Raw genomic sequence first — 25869 nt, forward strand, 5'->3', positions numbered from 1 at the left:
TATTGTATCAGACGCGATCAAAGCGTGATTCACAAAGCAGTGGCAAAAGATTTAGACTAAAATGTGCACACACACACACTCCACTTTACTATGAGGTCACTAAACCAGACACCCGCAACACCTCAGATGCACCTAGAAATGATGTCTTTAATAGTTACGAACAGAATATGTGACAAAGAGCAGCCTTGGCGGAGTCCAACCCTCACTGGCAACGAATCCGACTCACTGCCGGAAATGCGGACTAAACTGTGTCATCAGTAATACAGGGACCGAACCGCCCTTATCAATGGGTTTGGCACCCCGTACTCCCAAAGCATCCCCCCACAGAACTCTCCTAGGTCCACAGTCGAAGCCCTTCTCCAAGTCCACAAAGAACATGTAGACTGGTTGGCGAACTCCCATGCACCTTGGATGACTGCTGAGGGTGTAGAGCTGTTCCATGGCCAGGACAAATAACACATTGCTCCTCTTGAATCTGTGATTCGACCTCCCGACAGACCTTTCTCTCCAGCACCCCTGAATAGACCTTGTAAGGCTGAAGAGTGTGATTTCTCTGTAGTTGGTTTTTAGTTTTTAATTGTTTTCAAATTATATTCCGTCCACTCATCCATTCATTTTCTGAACACACTGAATCGTTCATTTTTGTTTAGAATTGACATATTAATAATGACACGATGTTTTTATGTGTTTTCCTTTCCATGCAAAATGTAAAACTCGTTGAATAAAATAAAATACAAGTAAATAGAACAACTAAAAAAGTATGGCTGTCAAAACAGGAAATTCTGCAACAATAGGCAGGAAAAAAGTGCTTTGGTGATAGGTGACATAAATTGATCTTTTGCAGGTACCGCCCCCCCCCCCCCCCCCCCCAAAAAAGATGCATACACTGTCCATCACATGTGGAGAAAAAATGACAATAAGTTTGTATATGGGAACATAAATATCAATGTTTTTTTTATGCATCTGGGATTCTTTTCAACACTGCTTGAAGAGCCTTTTTTAAGAAGGTCTCATTTAGCATCAGGCAACCAGACAGGGAATGCTTGTGTGAAGCATTCACCTGGAAAGTAAAACATGGATACATTATTATTAAAAATAAATACTTGTAAAATATTGAAATGCATTTTTTGCATACTTACAAGGTTGTCATATTTTTTGAGGGCAGTCAGCATCAATTTTGCGAAGCGGACAGATTTGGTGAACAGAGGCGTCTGGTTGACCAGCTGTTCAATCAACAGTGTGAACAGTTCTTCATTCAAGTCAGGCTGCAAAAAAAAAAAAAAAAAAAATAGAAACAAAATTGGCTGTTACGTGAAATATTTTTACAGGATGATACCACTTGTTGAACATAAAAGGACCTCCGCTAACCTTGGAGTCCAGCAAGGTGTGTATAACAGAAAGCAACATCTCACTCCATGATATTTTCAGTGTCATCCTGGAAGAAAAACAGGAAAAAGAAGTAATTTAAGAACAAAATGCTGAAATGTTTGGTCTTACTGAAGCACAAGCAGCCTGTAGTGGGAATCCAGACAGACTTCTATGAGTTTGTTCAGGAGCTCAGCTTGTGCACTTCCTAAAACAAACAATGGCTCTAATTAAAAGATGCGTCAGGATTCACGTCAACATTTTTTTTCCCCCAATTTTCAAGAGACGCATAATCTCACCCATATTGTCTTGCTCTATAAGTGGACCAATCAGAGTGTGGCACATTGATCTAGGGTAGCTGCTGCAGAGTGACGTCACAGCACTCACCAGGCATCTGGACGGGGGCTCAGTGAGAGACAGCGCCTGCAGACAGCGGCGACTTGGGTCAAGCCACACATCATTTGCACAGTGACCCAAAAGTGAATAGTGACACAGACTATACGCACCCTCTGCAGCAGTAGATTCTTGATGAGCGTCGCTGCCGTACTCAAGCTGAGGTCGGGCAACAGAACGGATATTCTGTCGCAGATTTGTATCAGTGTGTGCTCCGCTAAGTTGGACAAATTCAATTGGCCGCACAGCACTTCCACCTTTTTACACAAAAGAGCAGCATAATGATTCACTGTGTGAATTATTCAGGTGTGCCAGCTTTATGTGTAAAACGATTTCTAGAACAGCACATACCTGAGTGGCATTACAGTCATTCAGCACTTTCAACACATCAAGTGAGCAGTTGTCCCACTGTAAAAAGAATTAAACAAAGTCACGACAAACAGTGTGGAGTAGCAGAAGAAATCTGAATTATCTACATACCTCGGTTGGACTTTTTAATAATTCCTTGATTTGAAGAACAGATGCCTGAGGTAGTGCACAAAAAGACAACACATTTACTCAATAGGACCTGGTGCTATGAAAATGAACTTAATGTGTAGCCGTGTACAAAAAAATCATCAGTTTCACCATTTGCAAGAAGAACTTTGGATGGATTTAAACGCATTCATCTTACCTTCATATGTTCAGGCAGAGGCTCATGGGTGTTGGCCTGTTCTGGCGCATCTATTTCCAATTCTTCTGCCATCTAAGAGCAAATGGGACAAGCAGGATTAAAGCGATTATTTTAATCATTTGATTTTAAGACAAAATGGAAGGTCTCTGGAGGGACCGTTTTTCTAGATGGACTAATGAAACTACAGACTCACGTACTAGTACCAAATAATACGCTAAAATAATGACAGTAGGTGAATAAATCTGTGTTGTCCATCTTTACCTTCATATGTTCAGGCAGACAATCCTGATCATGCACTTTCCCATCGATGGGTTCATCTGCCTTCATTCGTTTCTTCTCCGGCTGAATTTCTTTATTCTCATCATTCAGAATATCGAAATGGGCCTTTCTTTTCTTCTGACTTCCTGTCTCGGACAAAACAGCCACAGTCTGTGCTTCCTCCGCTTGCAAGCCACTGCACTTATCCCACCATCCAGTTTCAGCACTCACTCGCCGTGACAGCGCTGTTAGTCGCTGAGCGCACGCTGGGCTGTAAAGGGGTTCCTCGAGGGGACAGCCCATTATGAGTCTTTTCAGTTGCTTTATCCATGCGGTGACCCACAAGCTTCGACAGGGGTCCAGATCAAGACACCGGAGTAGATGGAGGATGGCATCTTTGGGGAAGCGTGAGTGGATCAGGAAGATGAACGTCAGCAAGTTTTGCTTGAACAATGGTGGAAAGAGCAACACCAGAGGTTTACTAAGAGGAGAAATAGTTGTGAGAGATAAGCACAAATAAGACTAACACAGTATTGTAATTGATACATTTGAATTTCAGATAGGCCACAAAATTCTAGTCATCATCGTAGGTGGCATATTTGGCAGGGTTGGTTTACTGATGAGAAACAGTATAGTAGTTCATGTTCTTACAGTACGCCTTACAAATAAAATGTATTATTATTCTTATTAACTTGGCGTTAGAGTTCGTATTTTTGCAATTTGAAGCACTGGAAAGCAAATTTAATAGATGACTCGCTGCTATCAGGTTGGACTTACACGGTGAGGGGTTGCCCATTCACCCCTGGATAGGTGATTTCGTCTCGACAAAGTGGTTCGATTAAGTCGGATAATGATCTGTCAGGTGTGGCCCGCTGCTGTCGCTTGAAGACCTCGAGTGTTCTGTGTGCACCGGAAACCCCGAAAAACAACGACCGGGCCAAAAGCTTCCATTGCCCGTCAAAGCGACTCAGCAACTGACCGGTATTCATCTTCGACCATACCGTAGCTTTTTTTATACGGAACTAAATCTGCCGCCAACCGCACTGCGCATGTGTGAAACACCCGCCATCTTGTGGAAACTTTGCGCATAGGCTGCTCTCTCACTCTCTCTTTCTTTTTCTCTCTCTCTCTTTTTCTCTCTCTCTCTCTATTTCTCTCTCTCTCTCTCTCTGTCTGTCTCTCTGTCTCTCTGTCTATCTCTCTGTCTCTCTGTCTATCTCTCTTTGTCTCTGTCTGTCTGTCTGTCTGTCTCTGTCTCTCACTCTCTCTCTCGCTCTTTTGGGGGTCATTTTAAGGTTACAAATAGAAATAAGTGAATGTGAGGCTTTATAACTTTGGAAACCATCGCTTTTGTTTTTTTACATGCGACGATGGACGGAGATGGTGACGGAAGCCCTTTTCTCAACGGTGAGGATGGGGGTATCAAGACGGATAAGTGCCCGCCCGAGTCACAGACTAATAGACTGAGGAGAGGCCAGTACAATTTGATACAGTGCCCATCTCGGCTTTTCAGTTGGATTTAAAGTTTAAGCACAATATTTTACTTTTAGCTTAAGTTTCCTCCCAATGACATGCATGGAATGCCAATTGAGCACTCCGAATTGTCCATAAGTGATTGTGAATAGTTTGTTGGTTGTCTGTGTGCCCTGGGATTGGCTGGTAACTAGTTTACTGCCGCCCAAAGTCATTTGGGATAGGCTCCAGCACGCCGTGATCTTCATGAGGATAAAGCAGTTCAGGAAATAAAGGCTTTGCAAGCAACCCACCCTAAACAATTAAAAGCAAAGAAGTGGAACTATTTGAATGAAACCATTCAAGTCAATTTGATATTTACACTGGTCATGCTTAAACATGACGTAGTTAAAGTGGCTTACAACTAAATTAATTCATTCTGCTGTATATTCAGGACTACAATCTTTGCTTTGATCAATCACGACTTACTAAGCTACTTTATTGTAATATTGATGATGATGGTACTTAAAAGTGTTCAGTATTATGTTTCAGGTGGTGGTAATTTACTTGGTATAAAAACCTTGGGCACCATGGCAGTAAAAGATAGAAAAGAATTGCAAAATCTAATTCAAATGATTAATAAGAGAGCAACACTTTTTCAGTGAGACAAACTGTGAAATAATGTTTATTTTCAATGTACAAGTACAACTTGTTAAAAGAAATTTAAAAAAACATTTCAATGTTAATGCCAAAACGAGAATTTCATTGTGGTACAATCGAGGCAGGAATATTCGACATTGGACATCAACCATCAAGGGGTACAGTACACTTTATCTTTAGCCAATTTAAAAAAGACCATCCACTCAACACACTTAAAATCTTTTTTTCTGGTCAATTCCGCTTTAAGCACTTATCTCTAACTACAGCGGCATGTTGATAAATGTACAAGATGTCAAAGTTTTAATCACTATGGCCGCAGGAAGGAACAAAATACATTTATCCTGTCAAGACAGTTAACGGACAAACAGTTTACAGCTAGAGCACAGTATCTTGATCAATGTGCACCTTTATTTCTAGCGGTCTACTGCAGCAGGTCAAATCAGGTTTCCTCTCGGTTTGAGGGATAGATAGCAGGTCAGTAAGCACATGTCCTGCTACTAATAACGACTGAGCCTTGCCTACTCCAAAAGCATCATTACTGTTACAAGGGGGGCCGGTCGTGTCGTAACAGTTATATCGACATGCGGTGACAATTCTTTCTAGGACCCATTTCCACACAGAGGAAAGTGCGTGTGAAAGAGGAAAAGAGGGCTCAGAATCCGTACTCCGCTAGGAAAAAAGGAATGTCAAAATTGTCACCATCATCGTCAACATTGTCACCATCGCCATCCTCGTCAGCGCGAAGAAGCGTCATGGCTATAAAGAAATTGAGCAGACCATCATAGTCTTCATCATCATCGTAGTCTTCATCGTCATCTTCATCATCATCATCTGTAGTACACTGACGGGCAAAAAGACAAGTGAAGGCCAAGCTCGGGTGGCAACAGGAGACCAAATATTCAGCAAAACTTGCTTACCAAGAATGATGTGCGGCGTGCTGTCCTGTCATGCCGATAGAGACACTCCGTTTCAAAGGGACAGTGTTTGTATCGTGCATAATAACTGCAGCTTCGCTTACTGCAGGTTGAAAAGCAAAGAAATGGACATTTCAGTACAAGTCAGACTTCTGATCATTTTCTCAAATACAATCACGGCACCGTCGTGACATGCTTTCAATGGTTTACCTGAATTTTTCTTTGAAGTCTGCTATTAGGCTTTCCTTTGCTTGACCTTCCACCCAGTATTTGTTAGGTATATAGAAGGCCGATCGCACCCTGCATTGTGGACAGGTCCTAAAGCAGAGAACACGTCCAAAGTCACAAAACAATTAAGCATGTGCATAAACAAAAACTTACTTGACGATATCAGGCCCGAGGTCTCTGGTTTTCCTCCAGGTCATGATGCACTGCAGGCAGAAGGCATGACTGCAGTTGGGTAGGATTCCAAACACCTGGTTTCTGCGGTCCCTCTTCTCATACACCTTGTCCATGCATATGCCACAGGTGACATCCCGACTCTGCAGGAATGCCTCCAACGTCCCATCCGTGCACGAGGATGCAGAGGCACCCGCGGCTTCTGTGCTACTGGGAAGACTTTCCTGTGGTTAAAAAACAAATAAATAATGGAACAAGCTCAATCTTATCAGGTACAACTGAACACAAAAACGATCAGACCACAAACCTCTTTGTCATACATATTTGAGTGACACTGATCTGAGCTCTTGGCCGGCACTCGGGAATGAGCATCTGAAAATAAGATGTATACTGAAGTTGTACAATTTTGACTCAAAATTCAACCAATCATCACTGTCAGCCCATTACACTATACCTCAGTGATTCAGTCAGAAGACCAGTGCTGCCATGATAACTTATTTACTTTACTGATTACTTGATTTTTAAAAGGAACTGATGTGCTGAATTACTTAAAGTGGCCACAATCTTTCAGTAGAAACACTACATAGGAGACTTTGGAGGGGAAAAAAGGCGTTACAAAGGGGCTGCAAAGGGTCACAAGTCACTGAAGAGTCAACATTACAGCCAATATGCTCTCAAAGGCTGTGCTGGCAAATACGTTTTTGAGAGCCTATTCAACTGGTTCTAGTGGTAAAGTAAAGGCGCTCCAACTGTCTGCCTGTCTGTCTGTCTGTGTGAACAAGACTGAAGTCTAAAAGTGTACTTTGCCTCGTTACGGGCCACTGGGGCTGGGTTTAGGAGAAAAGAAAACCCCTCTCTTTTCATTACCCAGTATCAATTCACGTAACCAGAACATTGATGTAACCCACAAGACATAGTTGGAAAAAACAAGGTTTACCATCTACCTCATTCCACCATGGGTTAGCACATATGATCAGCTTATCAGCAACCTCTTAAGGCTGATAACAATCCTGAAGATTTGAATGAGGCGTGTTGCAGTGGGGATGCATATAAAACAGGTTGGATTGGTGCCCTTGAAGACCGGACTTGGCGACCCCTGCCTTAGAGGTCTGCTGACAACAAAGTCTGCATATATTGACATGAAGAGCTCTTAGTCTTCTGTACTCTTACCGGGCCAGCCTGGTGGGCTGCCTTGGCCGACCCCGAGCATGGGGAAGCCCCTCTGTCACATCACGTGACTAAATGGATCAACCACAATCTTGTGTCAATCAATGAAAGGTCAGCCCCAATTCTAGTAATGGGTTCAAAAGATCATTTTAGCAGATAATTATGCTTTGTGCTGTCGTCTTCAGGCTTATCTCGGCCTCTTGGAAAGACATTCAACTCTAAGTCAACGATATTCAACATGTTGGATTTTTTTTGGGACCAGAGGACAAAAACACACAGCCGGCTTGTTGACAGTGACGTGCAGCCAATTAGAAAGTGAGGTGAAAAGACAAGTGCGGTGGGAAACCCAAAAATCAAAACAGTCAAGGCAACAGCAGGTCTGTGCTCAAAGTCTGAGAGTGTTAAACTGTTAAACTATTTAGGTTGTACGATTGTGGCAGCTTTGACCCCAGTAGGAATTCACAGAATTAACTGATCAACCTGGAAAATGGACATTAAAGCTCTGTCATAGTGTTGCAAATTACTCCAATTAAATCTTGACAACACAACCAATCGTGAGTTATAGCACCCACCATGAAATAGCTTGGCAGTGTTTCTGTTCCCAGTGTCTACGACATTTGCAGAGGTCACCATGGACCCCGATGTGCCACGTTGACGCCTTGGTGACACATCAGCCTGCATACGAGCAAAGGTCTCAGAACCCCGTCGGTCAGCTGTACCTTGGGCCACGGAGGTGGAGGAAGAAGAGGAGGAAGAGGATCTGGAGAAGACTGTTGGTAAAGCCAGTCTTCGACCTGCAACATCTGCACCACCTTCAGATTGGGGGATATGGATATACCTGCCAGGGAATCACAATTCCTAATAAGTCATTTAAATGAAAGTGTAGACAAGACTAGGAATAACCAAAAAAAAAAAAAACATTACCTGCAGCGTTCACCATACCAGCATGCACCTTTCTGGAAGAACCGACATATTTGGGGTGGCGGTTCAGCGGGTAATTCGTGTGAATAATGACATCTTGAGCCATATCTGCATGATCCATTCAAGAAATGCCTACAAGAAAGGAAAGGTGCTTTGTTATTCATGGGGATTTTTTTTTTTTTTGCACAGACATTAGTCTCTGGTTTGCTTTTAAATCATTGAGCCAAAGGACTGAGGTGGGCCTCACAATCTCCCGAGACCTCAGGGACCTCTGGTCCAGACCTCCCGAGGTCACAGTCTGTTCAAACTACTCCCCTCCGGACGGGATCACAGCTTCTTCCCCCAGGCCGTTGGGCAGATGAACTCACACCACTCAGAGTCTCAGAGACATCACTGGGCAATAATATCCTGTTCTTGCCACTTAAATTAGTCACTTAAATGTTGTACAGAGGCTGAGATCAACCGGATTCAAATCCCTTGTTTGGCATGCACAAACTTGACCAATAAAGCTGATTCTGGCACAAACTTTTTGATTGATTAAAAGGTATCAACGGCAAAAGACTTTTCCATACATACATACATACATACATACCTAACACTTATCAAAATAAATCCCCTCACAATATTTATGAACACGTCTTACACAGACACTGCAGTCAAGCTACAAAGTAAGCAAACGCATCTGTTGGGGCATGACAACCAAACAAGGGAATGGGTGTTGCCAAACGGTTTGGCAAATACGCCATCTTTATTACTTAGAGAAACTTTTGTCGTCCAAACATCTCAAGGACTCCGTCTCAGAAAGGTTGGCGAACTTCCCACAACGCGAGAACAATTGAGTGTGGGAATTGCGTACTGTTCAAAACTACCCTGAACTTTTGCGTTAAACACGGTCAAATAATCACCTTTAAGGTCAATGTTATTCGACGTTGGCACAAAGCTTTTACAGAACAATCCAACACTAAAAAGTTAACCACACACACTCATCAACTTGCTCCGGTGTGCATGTTCAAGGTCCACGTTTTACCACGTACTTTATTTGGGCTTTAGAATCTTGGAATTACGTGTTGCCATTTGACGCCAAACTAATGGAAGCCAACATGTGGCAACACAAACAAAATGCCTAGCAGGCTTTGCGGGCTTCTCTCCACGCATCGCGCCTATACTAAACAGTTCCTCCATGATTGCTTACTAGCCGACGGAAATGTGAGATTCAAAAGTTTGTAGTTGGCTTTGTTTGCACCCGCCAACAGAAAACCAACAACTAACTGGATATTTAGAGGACAATGGACGAGGCATTAATTTTTGACCAGATTCGCAACAAACCAAACAACCTTTGTACTTTCGAATGAGCTCAACGTCCATCTCAACTTTTTAACTTCCGCCTCGCGCTCGCCATGGAACATTTCCTTTCACGGGTATATGCCATATAAGTCTTGCCATTTGTCGACTTGTTGGGTAGCTCTAGCTCGATCATTTTTTGTTCAATATGGGCTTACCTGCAGATACCGCCATTGCGGGCGAAACGCGGACGATCCATGTCCGCGGCCACCCGACTTGCTTATTATCTGTGCGGTGGTGGTGCTGGAGCTGGAGCTGCTGCTGCGGTTGTTGTTGTTGTTGTTGATGATGATGACCCTGCTGCTGAACCGCCCCGCGTCCCACCTCTGACTATTTTAATAGTTGGCAGCCGGTCTACCTTCGCCAATTAACGGAGCGACGAGCCAATGGAAACGTGACGTCAACCTTTGAACGTCACTGTTCTCAATCTCAACTGTGCACTGTGTATTACTAACTTTTATCTCTAAAAATAGTCATCAGAAATCCCCTTTAAAAAAATAATTGTGCACAAGCGGGAAACAGTTCTAATAGTTTATGAAAAAGCTGTAACTTTTCTTGGTGACATATTACGATCATTTCAAGTCATTGGTTGAACATATTTGGCACTTTTTAGACAGGCAGAGGTAGCTCACAATAACGTACGGTGCATTATTTTTTTTTTTGACATTTCAATTACTTTGTTCACTTGCTTGACCACGACTGAAATAGGTTGTACCTATTTAGGTTTTTTTAAAAAGAAAAAAAAAGAGGCAAAGAATAGCATGTGCTTTGTCGAGACGGGAATATTGTCATACAATAGAGGTAGAGCAGATGAATGACTAAAAGAAATGAAGAAAAATAAGAAAAAAAGAAAATGGTTCAAATAAAACCATCAAATCGTACATGAGGAAAGTGAGTGAAATAGGCCTACTGTACTGTTTTTAAAACATGCATGTCACTGCATGAAATGAAAAGGTGTAAAGTTGATAGTATATTTTGCAAAACAAGCAAGGTAAACAAATATAGTCAAATACATACAATGATGTGATGACGTTCATGTTTCACAAATATAATACAAATAATTAGACATAATTACAAGGACAAAAATCATGTGAGAAACTAAAAATAGAATGCGTTGCTTGTACTTGTGCAGGTCATATGCGTATGTGTATTGCATATGGCTAGATGGCTTGGCTGTCCACATTTTCTCATGAATACGCTATTGCACAGGCAACTGCGCCAAGTGAGGTTCACACAGCCAATCGGTAAAGTTGGAGGTCACTACATGATGATAAGAATGTAAACAAAAACCAACCTGTGTGTTAGCTTCGTCTAATCACTCCGGTATCTTTAAAACGCACCGTGTCCACACTGCTGGCTGCTCTCTGCAGCACCGCGCAGGTCTCTACATATGTAACGTGAAATGTTTCCCCAGGAAAGCAGGGAGCAGCTTCAGTAAGAAAAACACAAATGTTCTTTTGTGATGTGACCTTTGTGGAAACGAGGGTTGACCTTATTCCAGATGCACACGACATTTGTGTGCTGATGCGTAGGTATGACACCTCACTTGGAACAGTGTTTAACTGAACACAGTGTATTGTTCTAATAAGTGTGTATTCAGTCTGTAACAGTATTGCTCAGAGTAGTTTAATACATGTCCTTGTAGATCTCCTGCAAAAGAGGGTGCAACGATGTCTCGGACTCGGTTTTTTTGATTTTCTGCACAAGCTGAGCGTTCTCCGTGACCAGCTGGCGGAGGTCGGCCATTTTCTGCAGCAGCTTGGGGAAGAGGTAGGTTGAGTCAGAGTGGTTCGCCTGCAGATGGAGGTCCAGGGCCTGCAGGATGTTGTCCTGGCTCTGCTCCACCTGCTTCACATTCATCAAGCCGGGGCGATCTGGAGAGAGAGACATGAGCTTCAGTCACAGTTGAGCAAGCACAAGGAGCATGGTAAAATTTCTCTCGCACCTCCACAGAGGATGATGGCAGCTACAAAGAGGGCCAGGTCACTGTCGTCCAGCTCCAGAGCATTGAACTTGACAGCAAACTCAAACTTGGGTTCCATGATCTCACTGAAAGGTTTCCTTAGGCTGCGCAAGAACTCCCTGGTCACAAAGCCTTTACCATTGGCCACCAGAAGTCCATCTTTGTTCATGAGAGATGGCAACATTGCAAAAATTGCTTCATGCACACCATACTTCAGCAACGTCACCTACAGCAAGAGACATAAATGCACACTGATGACATCCTTTCCATGACCTCGTACCACCAGTTGCCAGAGCACGATGAAGCGACTAACCTGGTCGTTCAAGTAGAGGTCGACAAACCCTGGAATGCTCTTGGCAAACTCGGTGAGCTCACGCACTGTCTCTACCGTGGTGCACTGGCAGCGGTAGAACACGTGCACCCCGATCTCCTTGGTCAGGGGAGCGCCTGGAAGCAACTGGCTCCACACTAAACCACTTTCAGCCTTCCAAAGTGTGTCCACGTCATAGATCACAAATGGCTGACACCAAGACAAGAGAGAAAGAGACAATAAAGATACTGCTCTACTTGGAACATCTGAAAGTTGCAGTTTGGAATTCCACCTAAAGTTCAAACCAATTTTGAAATACCAAACGTCATCGTGCGTGACGTCATTCTACCATGGAAGCAGTCCCCTATCTCACTGGACCTCATTTTAGCCATCAAACATACTTTTTGGGGCTACTTGGGTTCAGGGTTATTGGGGGTTACTTTAAAAATGTATTCTAATGGTTACTCGTCAAAAAATTTAGTTGGTAACAAAATCTAAGTACGATATTATTGAAGTAATTTCACTTGATTTTTGATATTCACATACATAAAATATTTGATAAATCTACCTAGAATCTGATCTCATGCTTTTTTTTTTTCTATATTAAGAATCATTTTTTTTTGTTCCCCGATGTACTCTGTTTCTCCTCAACAGAGCTTGTGTTTTATGCAGGTGTTATAAATGAACACTTTGTATTATGTTTATTACCCATCCAAATTCATCAATGAAATTTACAAGACTTCTTAAAGTGTTTTATTGTGTCTAACTTAACTTTGAGGCTGGTTCACTTCAGTTCATGCTCAGAGGACAATAATGTTAAAATGTTACTTGAAACATTTTTTAAAAAAAAGTTAACTTCCAGAATGGGTGAAAACTTTTTCTTCATTGTGCTTCTAAAATTCAAATTGGCAATATAAGGCTTTGTCAATCTGGAATAAATCTGGAATCATTTACAAGTTTAATACATCCCAGAATGAACCTCTAACTCAATTCACTTAACACCTTACAAGTTACCTTCCCTAACACAATTGATCTCAGTGGGAAATTTGTTTTGAAATTCCCCTAGATAGACGTTAGCTCGACGTCACAAAACCGATCGTGGTCCAGCTTTGAGGTACCAAACTAAAAAAAAAAAAAAAAAAAGATAAACTGGCTGGTCAATATCAAGAAAAATCAGAGTATTACTGAGGTGCTGCTGGTCTTTCCCATCAGGATACTGCGGGCCCTCTTCTTGGTCATACTGAGATTCTTCAAGTAGGCTGTGTTGACTTGCTTGGCCAGTGTCTTCAAGTCTGAGCCTCCCGGTTTGCAGAGGTTTAACTCGTCTGCAAGCAGGCCTGCCACCAATTTCTTCCTCTCTGCCTCAGGCATGCGGCCATATCTGATTGCTGAGCAAACACAAACACGCCAAAAATTCTTGAAAATATATATTCTGACATTTTAAACAACTCTAACGAGTGCAATGATGACAGTCAGCAGATTGCAGGCCAGGGGTTACACAATTTGGACTAGGGCTGCCACAAAGGATTATTTTGACAATCAACTAGTCATCCAGAATTGGTGCGATTAATTGATTCATCAGATGATACGTAAATTGCAATTTAGCACTCAAGCAAGCAGATACACACAACAGACTGTAAAACCCTCATAAGTGTTTAAATGGGAAGTGAACTCTAACATTATATGTTCTGTGCAACCCAACTAGTCGAAGCACATAGCTCTACTTAATGTGTAGTTTGTTGAATATTAATTACAATCCACCTGTTTCTTATCGAGCTCCATGGGCGGCCATTTCGCTCCAATTTGGAGTGGTCAATCGACCTACCATGCATGTTGTTGGTTTTTTTCAATAAAAATATTTGTAGCTTTAAAATGAACAATTTTACAGCAACTTTATGTGAATGTTTTTGGTATCAGCCAATCATACTCATGAATGATCGTTTCTGGTACAGACATCTTAAAACACCGCTATATCTGACAAAAATATCAAGATCTTAAATTTGGGCTAATTGCAAAGCCCTACTATGAAGTAAAACATCTTGCTTACTCACCATCATGAGACATTCCCAAAGAAAGGCACTTCTGGAAACGACAATATTGGCACTTGTTGCGATTCTTCTTCTGAATTTTGCAAGAACGCTCGCAGCGCTCATATTCCAATTTCATGCGCACAGTTCGTCTGAAAAAGCCCTGGATTGGGAGAGAACATAAGAAAAACAGACTGAAGTATTTTGTGATCTTGAAAGGCTGTCACACACACACCTGGTATTACCTTACAACCCTCACAGGCATGTACACCATAGTGAAAGCCTGACGCCTTGTCCCCACAGACCTTACACTCCACACTGATTCCAGAGGCTGTCGTGTCCTCACGGCCCAAACGCAGCTGCTCGGACAGTGATGCAGACGGCGTGTGGGAAAGGTCTGCTTAAAAAAAAAAAAAAAGCATCCATAATAGTTCGGCTTTGAAAACGCACCAAGGAGGTCTCACCGGTGTAGCTTGATGCTGCACTACTGTGATTGTTTTCTTCATCTGCATTCCCTCCTTTCTCCTGCTTGCCTCGCCTAGCAGACGCGTCCTCCAGCTCCTCTTTGATCTCGACGTGTCTTTCGGGATCTTTAGGCTCATCCAAGTCCGCATGTTCCGATGCACTCGCACCCTCGCAGCTATCTGAGCCCTGGGATTCCCCCTGAGGCCACTTAACAGCAGCCGCATCCTCAGGTGAACTTGGCTGGCAGTAGCCATTGACCCTGTTGTGCTTCTTGGGAGAAGGTTGCTGTAGGCCCTCCATGACTCCTTTCGACACGCACTCAGCGGGCTTCCCTCCTGTCACGTTGCCATGATGGCCCACTAGTTGAGAAATTGGTTGCGGATCAGATGTCTGCTCAACTTTTTTTTCATTAAAGACATAATTCTCCTAAACCACAACAGATATAGAGTAAGTAATGTCCTACGTTTGCGAAAACAAATTGGGAATATCTTCAAAGCATTCAGATGTATGCAGCTCAAACTATGGAATATTAGGGCCATACTGTAAAAATAATCGTGATATATACGCTTGCACACACAGAGAAACCTCAAGTTACGAACTCAAAACCTTCTGTGTGCCTATGTCTGACCTGAAAATAATGGAAAGGCAGTTCGTTTTCAAACTTACAATGCCAAGAAATTAAGAAATGAATTGCTTGCGCTGAAATCATTGTGAACAAGCATTGTTAGTATGCAAAGAGAAGTCCAGATTCTCAAGAAAAACAGAGTAGCAGGATGACTGTGGGTGGGAAGTTCAGTTCGTTCTCTGCTATCTTCAAACGTGAACGTGTCTGGAGCCATCTGCATTGTTGTTTGCTTGGCTTTCATGCAAGGGTGTACCGTGTACAAGATAAAGGGCACATGGTGCACGCACTGTTTATACACTGAGCTGCTGTGTTGATCGTAGAAGGAGGGGGTCTTTTTGAGAGAGAGAAAGAGAGAGAGAAAGAGAGAGAGAGAGAGAGAAAGAGAGAGAGAAAGAGAGAGAGAGAGAGAGAGAGAGAGAGAGAGAGAGAGAGAGAGAGAGAGAGAGAGAGAGAGAGAGAGAGAGAGAGAGAGAGACACGGGGGTAACGTAGCGTCGCCCTTTCACGAGACAAACCTCTACATAGGCTAGCCAGAACTGGGTTGTTTACCAGAAAAAGTGTTGCTGCGCAGTGGAAATGTTTTAGTTCCTCCCAATCGGACTCGTCAGGGGCACTTTAAAAAAATATATCAGTTGCCGATATGTTGCGGTCATCGATAGTTACTATTGGGTTAGAATACGATCTCCTGCATTTGAGGAGTCAATTAAGTACACCGCCACTGTACTTTAGGTGGTGTTTTTGGGGACCGTTAAAGACTTGAACACGACATGCTAACTTAGCTAGTTAGCTTCTAACCTTGATAGGCACAACTGCGTTAGCGAGGGTGACCCACATTCCCGTGGGTGCTTTTAAACGCCAACCTGACAATGCCACTTACCTCCCTTTAAAGTGCTGCTGTTTCGATGACCGTCGGCGCAGCGACAACTCGCGGCAGATATGTACAGCGGGAGCGTGTCGAAAACAGTTCCGAATTGTGCCTGGGATATCTGTCGATCGCCTCGGCTCTTGACAAGTTGTATGTAGCCGCCAGCCGCAGCAGGAGTTACTAGCCGTACAAGCTAACGTCACACGGCTAGCGCAAAACTGAACAATGACTCGGGCCTTCTTTAGTCATCCTGAAAGTGTCCATGTTGGCTAAACTCGGGGGAATCCGAAAGGTTTAGAAAACCATACAGGCACCTTGACGGTCAATCATGTCAGCAGTGTTGTTCCCAGCTTTGCTTCGCTTTCCCAACTCATGCGTAAGTACCGCCCACTACGTGACGTCACGTGTCAGGACACCGCTGTCCTCAAACAGCAACAATCTTAAGCACTTGTCACATTCTTACTGAATTAAAATTGGATCGTAAAAAAATAAAGATAGTGCAAAAAAAAAAAAAAACAGAGACTTTTGTAAAAAGACTGCACATTGACAAGTGCTGATTTAACTGCTGATCTAAAAATGTAGACTGAAATGTACTAAAGTACAAAATAGAATGTAGTGTCAACTTATTAACGTTGCACAAATTAACAAAAATGCGCAAAATAGTTTCCCTCTTTCATCAACTGTCAGTGTGTGTAGTGAGACTGAAAAGGATAAAAAAAAAAAAAACACATTCAATTATACTGTTATTATGATATAATCAAAAGCTTGCTATCCTGTTTGTTGACTTCAGCTCGGCGTTCATCACCATCGCTCCCGACATCCTCCACCAGAAGCTCACCCAGCTCGCGGTGCCTGCCTCCACCTGTCAGTGGATCACCAGCTTCCTGACCAACAGGAGACAGCATGTGAGGCTGGTGACCATCACATCCGACACCCGGACCACCAGCACTGGGGCCCCTAAGGGGTACGACCTCTCCCCACTGCTCTTCTCTCTCTACACCAACGATTGCTCCTCTGGCGACTCTTCTGTGAATCTCCTGAAGTATGTGGACGACACCACTCTCATCAAACTGACAGGAGGTGAAGCGACTGGTCCACTTGTGCAGCCAAAACCCCTAACCCGCTCAAGACCGTGGAGATGACAGTGGACTTCAGGAGAGACCACTTCCACCCCTCATGTTTTTATCATTTGGCCTACACTATACAGATACATTTGAAAATTAAATAAGCATTGTCCATTAGTAATTTTGACGGTTTTATTAGTATGACTGCAGTTACATGATTTCCATTTGGGATTGGATGCCATACTCCTTGGCGTTATGGGGAAACATTTTTTAGCCTTTAGTATTCATATGTACGGCACACTGGTTAGCACGCCCGCTTCACAGGTCGGAGGGTGAGGGTTTGATTTCCCTGTGTGGAGTTTGCATGTTCTCCCTGTGCTTGCGTGGGTTTTCTCCTCGTACTCCGGTTTCCTCCCACATCCCAAAAACATGCTTGGGTAGGCCAAGTGAGCACTCCAAATTGTCTGGGATAGGCTCCAGCACGCTCGCGACCCCCGTGGGGACAAGTGGTACAGATAACGGATAGATGAATGTTCAAATGTGTTTGCAAATATGTTTGAACATGTGAGGGTTGTGAGTGTTTTTGAAGGTAGCGAATGTTGTGCTCTCGTCAGGGTTTGCTCAAGGTTTGTTTGAAATTCCCAAAATAAACTGGAAATATTGGTAAGCTGTGCAGCAACACCTAATAACAATTCATAACATTTACCTGCTAGCTGTTATGTATTTATTACACTGATCCCCCATCATAATCCGTTGCTTCATGCAATTCATTGGACATACATTGAGCGACATCACCCCCAAAACAGTAGTACTACTGTCATGATTGATCAATGATGCTGAAAAAAAAAAAAGAGGATAAATGTCATAAAGTCATTCTATTCATTTATCATTTGAATGTACATACGAATATGGTTTCATTGTCATGTTGGCACTGAAAGTAAAATGATGTAAATGAGCTTCCTTACATGTATTGTAAAAATGTAAGTAATATGTTATATAAAGAAAACCATACTCTTAATCTTTTTACACAGGAAATTTGAGCCACCCGCTGCAAATAAATAAGAAATGATGACAAGCATTATCATCTTTTATGCATGTACATACATTTTATTATCACATTGACTCAACCGCTGGCAGTACCAATCAAACAAGACACCGAGGCGTTTTCTGTGTCCAGACCAGGCGCCAGAGCTTAACAATACAAATACAGTCCATCGTTAAGACATTTAAAACATCTTTAAAAACAATTTGTTCAGTATCTTTAACATTTGGTTTAACTTTGAAGGTGTTATTTCGGTTTGAAACGCCCAACTCCTCCAGTCAAAATACCAATGATTGGTTGGATATGCATCTTGTATGAATCATGCAATTAGGGTACATTCAAGTCTCCATTTCAAGCATGGGATTTGCGTCTCTCTAACTCTGCATCGCATCTGCGGCCATCTTCAACATTTTCTTTGCATTCCTCATTTTGTTTACATTGATCGTCTGATCCCGGTGTCCTTCTGAGGTTCAACCCAGGATCTCTCTGGCTTGGAATTTGGAAGGATGGTAGGGAGCTTCTCAACAACGGTCTTGTATCTGGACACAAGGCATGTATAGAACAGAGACCGCTATGTTAAATCACAGTTTTTGACTTGTGGGGATTTGTAAAAAAGGGACAGCAAGCCCAATAGGTGATTTGTAGCCTGTACTATGGACCAACTTTCACAGATATGTTAATTTATGCAGTTGTCATGTTCCTTCAAAGTTAGATACAAAGTGGAATTGGCAGCCTACCAAAGCAACAATTTTAAAATTTGCACATTTTGTTTCATATGCACTCTTTGTCATACTGCATGCATTTTGTGGAAACTCACCGCCAGGTCCAATGGGTCGCATCAATCTGTTCATCTGAACATTCCAGTGTTTGACGTTGGTGCTCGCTTGATGAAGTTTTCTTTGAGCAGCCTATATATATATCAGAAGGTCAACACAAGCCGTTAAATGTGAAAGAAAATGACACTTAGCATCACGAATTAGTTGCACTGGTTTATCTGGATATGCACTAATGGAATGATATCCTTCTCCAAGTGGGGAGGTTTGGGTATCTTGGGAATTATTCAAGATTGACAGCAGGATTTAGCAGAAGCCCAACAGGCAAATCAGTGTACCATCTGCAGTGATGCAGAATGTTTTTTGGTCTGTTGTGATGAAGAAAAAGCAGGGAAAGTTATTCGGTTTATCAGTCAATTTATGTTCCTCGGTCCTACCCTCACCTATTGCCAAGATCTGTGAGTCCTGATCGAAACAATACTCATAACTTTTATATACGTGATTTTTTTTGCTTACCGCTACATCCTGGTCAACCCTGTGCCGGTTGGCCCGCACCTCCTCAAGCTGCCTCTGCGCCTTGTCCAGGGCCTGGGATTTGGCTTCCATCTCCTGCTTCAGCTCCAGCTTCTCCCGTTGCGTCTTCAGGATATACTCTTCCTGCTCCTCCTGCAGGGTCATCAGGGCCTTCATTTTCTCTTCCTCTTCACTAAGTAACCTGCACCAAGCCCAGAACATCCACAAAAATGTCTTTAGCAAACCTCTTTTGTCCTTTAAACATGGCACTTAAAGAGCACGTCTTTGTGTCACTTAACGTGTAAAGCCTTTTAGTCAGTTCCGACCACCTTTGGCGTACATCCAAGTACTATCCTACAAAACTGCTCGTCGTTTGACAGCCTTTTTTTTCCCACTTGATTCTTGCGCATACGTAGATGAGATTTCCAAATGGCTTATTGTGGCAGCAATTACTGTGGACTGTTTTTAAATTTTGTATTTGAGCCAAAAATGTAAACATCGGACAATTCTTCATAAGTTGCTGTATTGCAGTAGTTTTTTTTTGTGCTTCAATTGCCAACTGATAATGGAAAAAATGAATGAAGAATGATTACTGATCAATAAAAGACTGTATTTCCAACAGAGGAGGTGGTGCAACATGTCATTCTGTGACTTGTAGTATCAGCTGTACACAAACTGACCCATTAAAACTGAATTAAAAGAAATGTTACAGTCAAAATAAAAGTGTGTCTCATTTTTCTTATTATTATAAAAAAAAAAGGTTGCAAAAAATTCTAAAATAAAATGTACACTCAACAGTGTGGGGGCTTTCAGGGGTGGTATGATAAATTGTTGGGGTCTCATTAGTCAGAATGGGTGGTTGAGAATAATGACAAATTGTGGAGGAAGTTAAAATAAGTTACATTTTGATGATGATGCACAATTGGCTGAGAGAATGTGAATGACAGTAACTTCTTCTGTGAGCGGCTCTGCTTCCTCAAGAAAGTGAACTCTTTTCACTTGAAACATTTGCTACACAGTGTTTGATTCTAACAGTGTTTACCGAACACCTGGCGTAGCTCAGACTTTACTACCTCTCCCCCAAAAGGGTTTAAATTGTGGTTGGTTAGGGTCTCTGAGTTCTGAGATTGAATTTCAACTCAGGCTCTCCTGTGGGGAGTTTGCATGTTTTTCTTGTGCTTGTTTGGGTTTTCTGCTGGTACTCTGGTTTCCTCCCTCACTCCAACAACCAGCATTTCAAACTAGCTAACATCCACACTCGCCATTATTTTCCTATCCTTCTCTTTGTATTATATGGCATACATCTACTGTTATACAAACTGGCAATGCCAGCTCGTTTGGTAGTCTTTTTTTTTTCTACCTCTATTCCCACTCTTGCGCAGAGGCTTATTTTTGCCAATCTAAAGAAAACAAAAGAAAAGGCATATAATGTTTAAAAAACTTTACCCTGCTTGAGCATAGCGGAAGGCCTCCTCATCCAGCCTGGCTTTAATCTCCTGCTGCAGGGCCTCCTCCAGTCGCTTCTGCATCTCCTCTAGCTCGCGGATTCTTTTTCTCTGCCTTTCTGCTTCCTCCTCTTTCAGAGCCATTTCCGCCTCCATGCTGATTCGCACCTTGACATCCGTACAGCAGGAAGGAAAAGGAAATCTGTCAAAGCCGACTCTCTCTTGAACCGTTGGCCTTTACTGCCACGCTCACCTCCTCTGCCTCCCGCAGCTGCACCTCCAAGGTGTGCTGGAGCTGCTCGTGCTGCTGGCGCCTCCTCTCTTCATCCTGCTCCAGGAGCACCTGAGCCTGCTTCTGCGCCTCCCTCAAGAGCTCCATCTCCGCCAGTTTTCGTTCCCGTTCCTCCTGGAGAGCACGCAGCCTTTGCAGCTCCTCCTCCTTGGCCTGCTGCTTCTTCTCGCGCTGCTCACGCTGCTCATGCCGCTTCAGCTTCAAGTCCTTGTGGAGGGACTTTTTCCCTTCCCCATGCAGTCTGATAGCTGTGTGAATGGCTGAGGACGGAAGACAGATGAGGTTCCGTCCGATTTAAGAACCACTTGATATCGTGATTTCTCTGACCTGTTGTCCATTCTTGTCTCTGTTTGGTGTCTGATGAGCTCATCTCATATGTTTTGGAGAGCGTTTTTAGACAAAACATGCACCTTTTACCATCGTGGTCTGGTAGTACCTTACAACAAGAGCATGGAAAAGATTATAGCAGGATAATAAAATGTCAAACTGCTTTTGGACAGAACCTTTCCCACACATCAACTGGGTATTTGTGTCAATTGAATGTAAACAGGGTCTAAACATCCATCCAACCATTAAAACGCTATCAACGGCTATCATGATAACTTGTGAGAAGGGTGAGACTAAATATGAAGATCTTAACCCACCTCATTTTCCCATTAGTAGGCAAACAAGCCAATGATTCGTGAATTCTGCTCTACCATGAAAGTAAGAGCTGAACAGCGTCTAGGCAGGGCACGTATAAAGATAGATAACTATTTACACTCACATTGTCACTGAGTGTTAACTGAACCCACACTGCTTGCACAAAAGACAGTCAAATGTACCATGAACAGCTGATGGCAAGTGCTTCTTGCTTTTACCTCAACACAGCAGTTGCCATCCAGAGCAATGTTACCCTGACACTCCTTGCGGTCCTCCCCAGTGTAGTAGAACAAGTTGCTCGCCCTCAGAGTGAACCAGCGCTCCTTCCAGTTTCTCCTGAGTTGGCCTCTCTTCCACAAGTAACCCTGCAACATAAACAAACACACACACAAAGTCAGAAAACAAAGCAGAACATTTCAAGAAGCAAACCACACAGGTCATACCTCTTTAAGGACATCACCAACTATCTCCCGGTAGACTTCCTCAATAGCCATGCTGATGACGCTCTTATCAATGCCGACGGTCACCTTTCCTGCAGCCATCATCTCCAAGAAAACCCAAACAGTGACACGTTTCTGCTGCACCGAGTCTTGGGAGAATAGGTCCTCTATTTCAACACAATTGAGCTCAATGCTCATTGCTGTGCACAGCTTCTTGAGTAGGTACTCCAGCTGTATGTGGGGGATAAAAAATAATAATATAATGATTCATAAATTATATATACTATATATGTATACATTATATTTGTATATAATTTCATTCTTATATCTACTTTAATTGCTGCGCTGTTTATAGCTCTACTTAATTTGCTTTTAAATCATTAACCATCCTATGTCTTTTTCCTTAGTACATATTCCTTAGTAATAATTAGTAATATTAGTGGTAAATGTGGCCTGCTACTCGTAAAAAAAACAAAATCATAAAAGAAAAACACCACAATATTATCAATATTTTGTGCAATAATTGGAATCCCTTGTCTTTTAAATTTAGTCCATATATAAGGCACACTGTCAGCTTTTGAGAAAATTTTAGGTTTTTAGGTGCACCTTATAGTCGGGAAAATACGGTACTTAAGCAGCATCTTATTACATAAATACAGTTGAATGCTTAATGTAAATACCTTAAATTAATTCCTATCATAATTTAGGTTAGTATGTTGGTGTGGCCCTCAACAACCATAACAGTTTCTTGCATGGCCCTTTTGAAAGATGAATTGCCCAGCTCTGAGTTAGACCAACCTCATCAGGGACCATCACCAATGGGTACTTGTCCTCCGACAGAAAGTTAAAAAGGCACCAAAGCCGAAATGCATCCTTCTCTGTCAGAACTGTGTTTGAACTCTTGTTGGGTTTGTAGTTTTTCTTGGCTGTCAGGGTCCAACAAAGCTCATCCACATCTTCCTTGTTGAAAGAGCCTTCAACTACCTATAAAAAAGTTATTGTGAGTACCAAACATTGTCAAGCAATGTGTGGCTCCAAAAACATTATTTTCACCTCAAAATATTGAATTCTTACATGATACAATGTCACTTAAAAATATATAGCGCCCTGTTTAGAATAATACTAAGAGCTTTATTTTTAATTTGACTGCAGTCAAAGCATCATAAGGTAAGCATCATAAGTTAATGGTCGTACATATTGGTATTCACTACTTCCCATAGCGTGCTTCATACATTTAGTTTCTTAAGGTAGGTACTGGGTTGCAAAGGGGCGATGAACAAAAAATGCTTTACATATCAATTATCTGAGTCCAAAAGAAGCTTTCGTGTTTATCTGAGCTTCAGGTGCGATTGCCTTTGGCTCTCTGTAGTACATGTCAAACTGTTTATCTTTCTGTCGGGAATGATTGGAGCTGGGCGACCAAATGCAGCTTGAACCAGGGTTTATTGAAGGGAAAGGGAGTTCCTCCCAATCACGCCCTTCCAGGTCTCACTGTCACGTGAGCATTGAAGTCACTCAGTAGAACAATGGGGTCCCCAGAAGGAGCGCTCTCCAGCACCTCCTCGAGGGACTCCAAGAAGGGTGGGTACTCTGAGCTACCATTTCGACATAAACAACAGTCACCGTCTTATATTCGCGCCAATACGGTACAATATTGAAATAAAATCACCTTATCCAGGATGTATTTGTTGAGGTAGGGCATGTAACCCTGACTGGAGACTGGACCATCATCATCTTCACGGAAATGCTCCTCCAAAGCAACTGGGTCATGTGGGATGCATAGCACCGTGCAGAGGTTATGTGATAACACCTGCAAATCCGCAAGGTTGGAGTCTTTAATTAAACAATAAATGCTTAAGACAAGCACAGGGACAAATGGGTTTGGATATCATCAATACAACACAAAGTGCAGGCTTACACTGGTAGAATAGTCAGGTTTGAAATTCCGCGTGAATTTTTCTTCAAATAAAGCATGACAAAGTGGTCATTTTCCAAGGGAAAGTGAAGGAAATGTACAGTATCTGAGAAATATTTTTATGCCTGAGAATAGAGAAGCAATATCCATCCATCCATCCATCCATCCATCCATCCATCCATCCATCCATCCATCCATCCATCCATCCATCCATCCATCCATCCATCCACTTTCTGTACCGCTTGTCCCCACGGGGGTCGCGGGCGTGCTGGAATCTATTCCGGCCATCATCGGGCAACATGTGTATCGCTCTATCTGCAGTATAATTTCTCAAAACAATATAAAGTAATGATTTTTTTTCTTGAACGAAACAGACTGTCTTGATTGTGCCTTCACCTGAAAGTATTGTGCAACATGCTGCAAGACGTCAAACTCCGACCACATCCTGCCTCAAGTCCCCACTCAAAAAAAAAACCCGACTGACATTGAGGCCATGCTTCACAACTTTTGTGAGCAAAACTGTACAGTACCCTGTCGTACACTTGCTGCATACATATGGGGGATAAGCCCTGTCATGGGGCTAAGGTCTGAGTAGTGACATAATCAGCAGGAGGTCAAGCAAAAACACAGATGATTGCATTGAACAAAAGAGTTTGCATGTTGTCTGAGCGCTCACCGCAACAATGTCCTTTTGACAAACACATACACACACGCACGCTCGCAGACACACACACGCACACACATACACACGCATTGGGGATTTTGTTGTTTACTCTAAATTCAGGCTGGGCTCTGACAGGTTCCGCGCAGTACAAGTCTGCTTTGCACTATACACATGGTGTGTGTGTGTGTGTGTGTGGGGGGGGGGGGATACTCAAGTTCCTATTCTGAACTTTTGTCCTAACCCCACAAGGAAAGTGCATACTGAAAATGTAAAAGTTTCTTCTGTTATTTGCCACGTCGTTCAATGTATAAAACTTGTAAGACAAATCGTTGGTATTCAAGTAGTCCAAAAACACCAATCTTTTTTTTTTTTTTAAGAGGGACTGTGAGTTTGAGGGAGGAAATGAAGGGCAGCTTTATATTTTTTAAGGAGAAAAATTGATAAAGTACACACCAACCACTCACCTTCAGCTGAGACTTGGAGACTTTTCCACTCTTCTCCAAATCCAGTGCCGTGAAGCCGTACCAGATGGACTTGAGTAGCTCCGAGTGTAGGTCCATGTTTGCACCGGCGTCACACGATGATTTCCTCTATACACTGTCTTCTTGCTTCCGTTACCTCTTGGTGACAGGCACACGCGCGCGCCTAGTGTGTAGCGCTGCCGTGCGGTCACGGCCAAGCAGAAGACAGCAGGATTGACCTTTTTTTTGCTGGCAGCGACATCTGTTGGACGTCAGCACTCCCTAAAGGAGACGTGACGGCAGCGAGGAGGAAGTTCCGTCCAGGTTTGGAGTGTTACTTTGAAATTTATTCAGTTTCCTGATGAAAAATAGTAGTTAGTAAGGGAATCATAAATATGCCATAATAGTAAAACAATTCAACTTTTTATTTATTTACTTTTAATACTTTTCTATTATTCAATATCAAATATGCTAACACATATTTTCCTATGCTTTTAACCCGAAATTTGGGACCATCTACGTATCAAAATGAGCTACGGATAAATGGCGAGACCTGTTCCTTCGAACCCAAGAAATCAATTAAAGCATATTAAAGAATGTAGACCTTGCCTTAATATTGGATTTTGAAAACAATTATAATCGGCAGAATAAAAGTTACATTATAATTGAGGTAAGGTACAGTATTCTAATGTGTATTTTAATTCAATATAGTTGACTTAAGTTTTCATAAATTAATTGCAAACTACTTATGAAGGAACGTAGAATATATTGCACACAAAAAACGAAAACCATGAAACCACATGGTTTAACGACTTTCGCGT

The 25869-nt window shown here is 42.5% G+C and overlaps 4 protein-coding genes across 8 annotated transcripts; all 4 read right to left on the minus strand.

The window, feature by feature from the left end:
* Nucleotides 1-44: 44 nt before the first annotated feature.
* On the minus strand, nucleotides 45-3763 carry fance (FA complementation group E). Of its 2 annotated transcripts, XM_085926565.1 has the most exons (12): nucleotides 3467-3763; nucleotides 2693-3170; nucleotides 2432-2503; nucleotides 2239-2283; nucleotides 2110-2166; nucleotides 1872-2015; nucleotides 1665-1788; nucleotides 1498-1573; nucleotides 1369-1435; nucleotides 1140-1265; nucleotides 952-1060; nucleotides 45-632 (listed from the first exon to the last, which is right to left on the minus strand). In XM_085926565.1, exons 1-11 carry the CDS (start codon nucleotides 3676-3678, stop codon nucleotides 956-958), a joined length of 1506 nt encoding a protein of 501 aa, XP_085782691.1. In that variant the 5' UTR covers nucleotides 3679-3763; the 3' UTR covers nucleotides 45-632; nucleotides 952-955. The 2 variants fall into 2 exon arrangements, with proteins under 2 accessions (XP_085782691.1, XP_085782682.1); XM_085926556.1 differs by lacking the exon at nucleotides 45-632 and having other exon boundaries at nucleotides 887-1060.
* A 1032-nt stretch (nucleotides 3764-4795) lies between these two features.
* mkrn4 (makorin, ring finger protein, 4) lies at nucleotides 4796-9897 on the minus strand. Of its 3 annotated transcripts, XM_085926635.1 has the most exons (9): nucleotides 9702-9897; nucleotides 8206-8334; nucleotides 8001-8119; nucleotides 6422-6486; nucleotides 6097-6338; nucleotides 5926-6033; nucleotides 5719-5818; nucleotides 5579-5642; nucleotides 4796-5470 (listed from the first exon to the last, which is right to left on the minus strand). In XM_085926635.1, the coding sequence occupies exons 1-9, from the start codon at nucleotides 9740-9742 to the stop codon at nucleotides 5454-5456; spliced, it is 885 nt and encodes a 294-aa protein (XP_085782761.1). In that variant the 5' UTR covers nucleotides 9743-9897; the 3' UTR covers nucleotides 4796-5453. The 3 variants fall into 3 exon arrangements, with proteins under 3 accessions (XP_085782761.1, XP_085782743.1, XP_085782752.1); XM_085926617.1 differs by having other exon boundaries at nucleotides 4796-5642; nucleotides 7854-8119; nucleotides 9702-9894; XM_085926626.1 differs by having other exon boundaries at nucleotides 4796-5642; nucleotides 9702-9878.
* Nucleotides 9898-10500: 603 nt separating this feature from the next.
* On the minus strand, nucleotides 10501-16204 carry ppardb (peroxisome proliferator-activated receptor delta b). Of its 2 annotated transcripts, none has more exons than XM_085926543.1 (8): nucleotides 16112-16204; nucleotides 14308-14667; nucleotides 14089-14240; nucleotides 13868-14006; nucleotides 13002-13204; nucleotides 11820-12026; nucleotides 11489-11732; nucleotides 10501-11417 (listed from the first exon to the last, which is right to left on the minus strand). In XM_085926543.1, the coding sequence occupies exons 1-8, from the start codon at nucleotides 16125-16127 to the stop codon at nucleotides 11170-11172; spliced, it is 1569 nt and encodes a 522-aa protein (XP_085782669.1). In that variant the 5' UTR covers nucleotides 16128-16204; the 3' UTR covers nucleotides 10501-11169. The 2 variants fall into 2 exon arrangements, with proteins under 2 accessions (XP_085782669.1, XP_085782661.1); XM_085926535.1 differs by having other exon boundaries at nucleotides 14089-14243.
* A 1735-nt stretch (nucleotides 16205-17939) lies between these two features.
* On the minus strand, nucleotides 17940-25286 carry LOC147061518 (differentially expressed in FDCP 6 homolog). The gene is made up of 11 exons (XM_085926490.1): nucleotides 25052-25286; nucleotides 23678-23818; nucleotides 22807-22992; nucleotides 22012-22239; nucleotides 21787-21933; nucleotides 21254-21362; nucleotides 20888-21186; nucleotides 20636-20802; nucleotides 19193-19391; nucleotides 18721-18811; nucleotides 17940-18442 (listed from the first exon to the last, which is right to left on the minus strand). The coding sequence occupies exons 1-11, from the start codon at nucleotides 25145-25147 to the stop codon at nucleotides 18255-18257; spliced, it is 1851 nt and encodes a 616-aa protein (XP_085782616.1). The 5' UTR covers nucleotides 25148-25286; the 3' UTR covers nucleotides 17940-18254.
* Nucleotides 25287-25869: the final 583 nt, after the last annotated feature.

The sequence above is a fragment of the Syngnathus leptorhynchus genome, chromosome 1, assembly GCF_054491065.1.
Source record: "Syngnathus leptorhynchus isolate UIUO chromosome 1, UIUO_Slep, whole genome shotgun sequence".
Classification (NCBI taxonomy): domain Eukaryota; kingdom Metazoa; phylum Chordata; class Actinopteri; order Syngnathiformes; family Syngnathidae; genus Syngnathus; species Syngnathus leptorhynchus.

Coding starts and splice junctions, on each gene's coding strand:
- fance (XM_085926565.1), bottom strand. CDS start 3,678: ATGAATACCGGTCAGTTGCTGAGTCGCTTTGACGGGCAATGGAAGCTT. Junction 1,789..1,871: donor AGAATCTACTGCTGCAGAGG/GTGCGTATAGTC, acceptor CGCTGTCTGCAG/GCGCTGTCTCTCACTGAGCC. Junction 1,436..1,497: donor TACAGGCTGCTTGTGCTTCA/GTAAGACCAAAC, acceptor TTTTTCTTCCAG/GATGACACTGAAAATATCAT.
- ppardb (XM_085926535.1), bottom strand. Junction 14,244..14,307: donor TGCAGCATCAAGCTACACCG/GTGAGACCTCCT, acceptor TTTTTTTTTAAG/CAGACCTTTCCCACACGCCG. Junction 11,733..11,819: donor ACCTCTACTTGAACGACCAG/GTTAGTCGCTTC, acceptor CTCTTGCTGTAG/GTGACGTTGCTGAAGTATGG.
- LOC147061518 (XM_085926490.1), bottom strand. CDS start 25,147: ATGGACCTACACTCGGAGCTACTCAAGTCCATCTGGTACGGCTTCACG. Junction 22,993..23,677: donor ACAAATACATCCTGGATAAG/GTGATTTTATTT, acceptor ACTTTTTTATAG/GTAGTTGAAGGCTCTTTCAA. Junction 18,443..18,720: donor GCGACCCATTGGACCTGGCG/GTGAGTTTCCAC, acceptor CCTTGTGTCCAG/ATACAAGACCGTTGTTGAGA.
- mkrn4 (XM_085926617.1), bottom strand. CDS start 9,742: ATGGATCGTCCGCGTTTCGCCCGCAATGGCGGTATCTGCAG. Junction 8,120..8,205: donor TGGTATGGTGAACGCTGCAG/GTAATGTTTTTT, acceptor ATTCCCTGGCAG/GTATATCCATATCCCCCAAT. Junction 5,819..5,925: donor GACTTCAAAGAAAAATTCAG/GTAAACCATTGA, acceptor TTCAACCTGCAG/TAAGCGAAGCTGCAGTTATT.